The sequence below is a fragment of the Balaenoptera ricei genome, chromosome 4 (genome assembly GCF_028023285.1).
Source record: "Balaenoptera ricei isolate mBalRic1 chromosome 4, mBalRic1.hap2, whole genome shotgun sequence".
NCBI classification, from domain to species: domain Eukaryota; kingdom Metazoa; phylum Chordata; class Mammalia; order Artiodactyla; family Balaenopteridae; genus Balaenoptera; species Balaenoptera ricei.
Window position 1 is genome coordinate 126,481,825 of NC_082642.1, and position 6,068 is coordinate 126,487,892.

General features: G+C 42.8%; 1 protein-coding gene across 1 annotated transcript; it reads right to left on the bottom strand.

Moving 5' to 3' along the window:
* Positions 1 to 246: 246 nt before the first annotated feature.
* On the bottom strand, positions 247 to 5,858 carry LOC132364426 (tripartite motif-containing protein 14-like). The gene is given in 3 exon segments (XM_059920003.1): positions 247 to 687; positions 689 to 874; positions 5,616 to 5,858. Coding segments are annotated over 3 exon segments (870 nt in total).
* Positions 5,859 to 6,068: the final 210 nt, after the last annotated feature.

A 6,068-nucleotide genomic window follows, 5' to 3' on the forward strand; every position in this document is an offset into this window, starting at 1 on the left:
TTGTAAGAATACAGTATATAACACGTATAATACAAAATTTGTGTTAATTGACTATTTACTTTATCGGTAAGGCTCCGGTCAAGAGTAGGCTATTAGTACCTAGGAGAGGAACTGTTCAAAGCACAGGGCATGACTGGTAGTGGAGAGGATGGGAATGCTTACAGAGGCGGCAGTAGACCAGCCACGTCCGGATCGGGTGAGGCCAGAGCCGCGGAGAGCCTAGGGCGGCCACTCAGGTGTCGGCCCCTAGGGCAGTCGGGAGATGCTGATGACCCCTTCCCAGAGCCGCAGGGCCGGGTAGAGCAGCTCCCGGAAGGCGGCACGGAAGGTGTGCAGGTGGGTCATGCCGCCCGTCACGTCGTAAAAGGTGAAGACGCCGACCTCGTAGTCCAGGAAGACGCCGAGCCGGTCGGGGTCGTCGCGGGGCCGCAGACGGCTGCGCTGGCCGTCGTGGAAGGCCCAGTACTCGAGGTCATATAGTTCGAGGCACCAGGACTGGCGATTGCAGCCCAAGCGGGCGGCGGCCGAGGCCCCACGGCGCCGCAGGGAGCCGTAGGCCGCGCCCACCCACCAGCCGACGGCCGCCTCCCACACGTCCACTTCCCAATAGTGGCGGCCGGCGTCAAAGCAGTCGCGGCCCAGCACCTGCCACAGCGCGTCGAAATACAGCCCGGGCGTGGACCCCATTGCTGCCGAGGTGACCGCAACGCACCTTCTGGTGGTCTGCCGAGAGGCGCAGGCGCGCGTGCAACGTCTCTGGCTCCAGCGCGGGCGTGTGCGCGTCTGCGAAGGGCGGGGACACAGGGCCACGCCCGATGGGCGGGGCCAGTGCCAGTGCCCCTGCCCCGCCCGCCCCCGGGAAACCGACCCTGCTCTACCCGCTGTCCCGCAAGTGTTTAGGGTAGAATACAGGGAAACACGGAAATCACAAGTGGGGCGGCGGCTGGGGAGCACAGGCAGGAGAGAACATTTTAGTGCACACCCGTTGTACAGCTTGAATTTTGTACCATGGAATTTGTTGCCAATTTCTAAAAATTTAATAAAAAATAATCCTATCACTGTTTTTAAAAAAAAAAGAGTAGGCTATTACTTAAGTTTTGGGAGAGTCAAAACTTATACATGAATTTTCAGCTGTGTGTGGGGTCAGTGCCCCTAACCCCTGCATTGTTCAAGGGTCAACTGTACTTGGTATTTACCCAAATAGGTTGAAACTTATGTCCATATAAAAACCTTCACATAGATATATTCATAATTGTCAGAACTTGGAAGCAACCAAGATGTCCTTCAATAGGCAAATGGAAAAATATATTGTGATACATCCAGACAATGGAATATTATTCAGCACTAAAAATAAATGAGCTATCAAGCCATGAATAAAGATGGAAGAAATTTAAATACATACCACTAAGTAAAAGAAGCCAATCTGAAAAGGCTACATACTTTATAACTCCAACTATAACATTCTTGGAAAGGGAAAAATGATGGAGAGAGTAAAAAGATAAGTGGTTGCCAGAGGTTGCAGGGGGAGTGAAAAATAAGAAAGCACAGGGATTTTTAGGGCAGTGAAACTATTCTGTACTACTACTAGAATGGTGGATATATGTCATTATAAATTCCTGCAAATGCATAGAATGCACCACACCAAGAATGAACCTCAATGTAAACTATGGACTTGGAATAATAACAATGTGTCATTGGAGGTTCACCGACTGTAACAAATGTACCACTCTGGTGGGGGATGTCAAGAGTGGGGAAGGTTGTGTGTGTGTGGCGACAGGGTTCTTTGGGAACCCCAAGGTTATTTGGGAACCCTTTGGACATTTTGCTCAATTTTGCTGTGAACCTAAAACTGTTCTAAAACATAAAGTTTATTAATTTAGAAAGTATTATTATGTAAATTTACTTTTTTATATACCTCACAGGTCTGTTGTGTGAACCAAAGGGTCTGATGAATTTGAAAATACTTCAAATAAGTCTACCCTAGTCTTCTCCAACTTGCAGTTTTTTGTTATGGATTTCCTTGTTACTCCAGACTAAACATAATCAAAACTGATCTACACATTATTTCCTTCAAACTCTTTCTTTCACCTGCTTCATGTAGCAGAGTTTACAGTGCTATCATCAACTCAGAAACCAAGAAGGAAAGTAGAGAATTCTCTTTAATGCTAATATCATTTTGTTTTTTAAATTTAGCTGAATCCATCTTCTCCTCTCACTCTCTCCAAAAAATGGTTGCCTTGGGTACACACTAGAATCATCTGCAGAAACTTTTAAAGCTCCTGATTCCTAGACATCACGCCAGTTCAATTATAACAGAATTGCTGGGGGACCCAGGCATCAGTAGCTTTTAAAGCTCCCAGGTGATTGTAATGTGCAGCCAGGGTTACAATCCACTGTGATTTAGTCCCTAATGATCTAAAGACTAGATAACTTTATCAGGATCCTAACTGATGGCTCCACCTCCAGAACTCTTCCTGTCAAATGCAAAATCCATCATCCAGAGCTTGCTCTTGAAACACTCCCTATTTTTTAAACTTGTTTTTCATTTTTATCACTTCAGGATAAAGCCCAAATCCTTTCCAGGGGATATAAGAATCTGCATGATCCGGCTCCCCAGTTCCGCTCAGTCTCACAGCCTCATTTTCCACAACAACAAGCTGCTTACACTTCTCTGCATGCACCTCACCTTATTGCAGCACTCATGCTGTTGTCCTTCCATTTAATTATCAGCCCCTCATTATTTAACATTCATCTCAGAAGCTCTCCTCATCCCCACCCTGCCAGTTCCAGTCAGGATGGATTTGTGCCCTTCATCTGGGCTGCAATAAAACTTGCATGACTTTTTCTATTTGTACTTACCCGCCCCCCCCACCATGGATCATAATAATTTCATTTCTCATGGTTCTCTTATTAGTCTGTGAGCAATCAAAGGAAAGTATCGAGTCTTGTCAATGCTTGTATCCAAGCACCTGGTTTGATGCTTTCATGAGGAGGCAACTCAGTCATTGTTTGTTAAATGAATGAATGAATGACGTCATTATAAGTGCAAATAAAGTGTCGGCTTGTCATTCCCATTAGGGATAGGGAAGTAATGATAACAGGATGAAGGAAGAGTGTTAACCAGAGATCTCAAAGTTTTTATAGGAGGCAAAGTGATAGTTTTTTTTATTACTCCTAATCTACATTATTGTTCAAATTCCTGAAGGGTAGGTGTAAAGGAAGGTACCACGCAACTGTTTATGATTTTTTTTTTCTATTAGCATCAACTTCTTAGAGAGCAAGAAAGATCTTGTAGTACCAATATGGGTATCTGAAGGTGTCTGCTTATTGAGATAATCTTAGTCCTACTCTGGTTATCGAAAGGAAGATGGCGATATTGACAGATTTCAATGTAAATCAGAACTAAGGGAAGCAATGCTCCAAGAGTCATTTGACCATAAAGCTGAAATTAAAAATAGTTATATTGTGATCCTTATGTTGACTCAGATCTTTGTCCAAAATTATGATTCTTATTTCTTTTATTTCTAGTAATCAGTGGTTAAACTAGTTAAGATCACTCCCTTAATACCACATTTCCCAACCCTTCTGAATATCTTCCTTGTACTCTACTCAAACCTGACCTTCAGGTCCAGTCACTACCCTTAGCCAGGGGTCATATCCACTTTAATATCTATTTTTTAGCTCAGTGATTTCCCAGTAGTTTTGCATTGTACACCTAGGATTACTTTTCATAGATTGAAAAATAATTTGGTCCACATTTATGATCTTATTGACTATTTATTTGGTTGAATCTTCCCTTTCGCATTGCGGGGGAGGAAAATAAGGAAAATTCAGAGTGATAATAAACTGATTTTTTCTCTCAGCAATAAAGTTAAACTACCTGAGGTGAGGTGTCATTTCAACAATATTTACCAATATTGTTTACATATCAAGTAGAGCAACAGCCAAGCCTACTAGTGATTACCGCTTTAATGAATTATTTTGATTGCTTTTTCAGAAAGGCTCCCTGTTTTACATTAAATCATCCTCAATTATTGAAATGCTGATTTAAATTCTCTAACACATACTTGTAGATTTTCCTTAAATCATCCTCACTGTTTTCTAACAGTATGTGTTTATCTAACAGAGGAATACCTGCCTTGTCTCCATGTAATTATTTAAGCCACTCAAGTAAATTTAAGATTATTCTCTTCTGGTTAAATTACACATTCTAAAATTTTAACTGAAAACCAGCTGTGAGAACACCCTTTCTTTATTATCAGTAACATTTTATTTTTTTTAATTGCTTAAAAGTTGTTGCTGGTGAGAAATATAGAGTCTGGCTTCTCAGAATTAAGCAACACCCATAACAAATATTCACATATGTCATCACTTCATCAAGTATTAAATGCAGGACCCGATAACCAGAAATGTATTCCTTCTGTTTGTTTATTTATTTTATTTATTTATTTTTGGCCCGTTGGGTCTTTGTTGCTGTGCGCAGGCTCTCTCTAGCTGCGGTGAGCGGGGGATACTCTTCATTGCGGTGCGCGGGCTTCTCATTGAGGCGGCTTCTCTTGTTGCGGAGCACGGGCTCTGGGCGCGTGGGCTTCATTAATTATGGCACAAGGGCTCCGTAGTTGTGGCTCACAGGCTCTAGAACGCAGGCTCAGTAGTTGTGGCACACGGGCTCAGTTGCTCCACAGCATATGGGATCTTCCCGGACCAGGGCTCGAATCCGTGTCCCCTGCATTGGCAGGCGGATTCTTAACCACTGCGCCACCAGGAAAGTCCCCAGAAATGTATTCTTTTTAAATAACTTTTTTTCTGATATAAAAGGCTTTCTTCTGATTATGAGTGCTTACTTTTAGAAATTTAAGAGAGTAAATAAGGGTGTAAACATCACTATAATCTCATACCAGTGATATAATTTTTAATATTTTGATGTCTATGTTTCCATTACATTTTTATATACACAAGCATTTATATGCATATGTCTTCAATCTTAGAAAGAAAAATGGGTGTGATGGGCCTAGAGTCTGTCATACAGAGTGAAGTAAGCCAGAAAGAGAAAAACAAATATCATATATTAACGCATATATGTGGAATCTAGAAAAAATGGTACAGATGAACCTATTTCCAGGGCAGGAATAGAGACGCAGATGTAGAGAATGGACATGTGGACACGGGGGGGAAGGGGAGAGTGGGACAAATTGGGATATTAGGATTGACATATATACACTACCATGCATAAAATAGCTAGCTAATGGGAACATGCTATAAAGCACAGGAAGCTCAGCTCGGTGCTCTGTGATGACCTAGATGGTGGGATGCGGGTGGGGGGCTGTGGGAGGGAGGTCCAAGAGGGAGGGCATATATGTATACATATAGCTGATTCACTTCATTGTAAGCAGAAACTAACATAACATTGTAAAGAAATTATACTCCAATAAAAAAAATTTTTAATGTTGTTTTACATTCTGTTGTTTTGTCAGTATCATATCCTAAGACTATAGAGGAATAAAGGAGTCTTCACGCCTCTCATACTTGAAGTAAGAGCATGACCAACCTCCAGCAGGTGTCAAGAGTTAGTCCTTAACCTTTAAACACTCAAAGACCTCCCACCCTCCTCAGACCTCCCAGCCTCCAACTGCCAGTTCCACAGAGAGTTCTAGGCCTTCAGAATAGAACATCTCTAGCCTGGCTTCCATTCTACCTTCTGCAGAAGTAAAAAAGGGTTCTTGATTATCCTCCTCTACTGCTCCTTCCTCCCTCAAGGCCTTACCATCATTGTTTGCCTTCAGAACACCAGCACGAGTCCCATTATGCCCCTTTTCCCCCCAGCCACCTCCTCCTATTCTCCATATAGCTCTGCACATCCTCTATTCTCTTCCCAGTTCCTCCCACTCCCCCACTTATAAAACCTTCCTATTGTACCTTCTGGAGCCCACCATCCATCAGCAGCAAAATCTTCTATAATCTCAATTTCTCTAATTACTTCTTCCCACAAGGACCAGGAGCTCCACTGAATGGAAGGCTTCCTCTGCAGCCCTCTCTAGTGAGAGTTGTTTTATCACCCACAGCCTTCC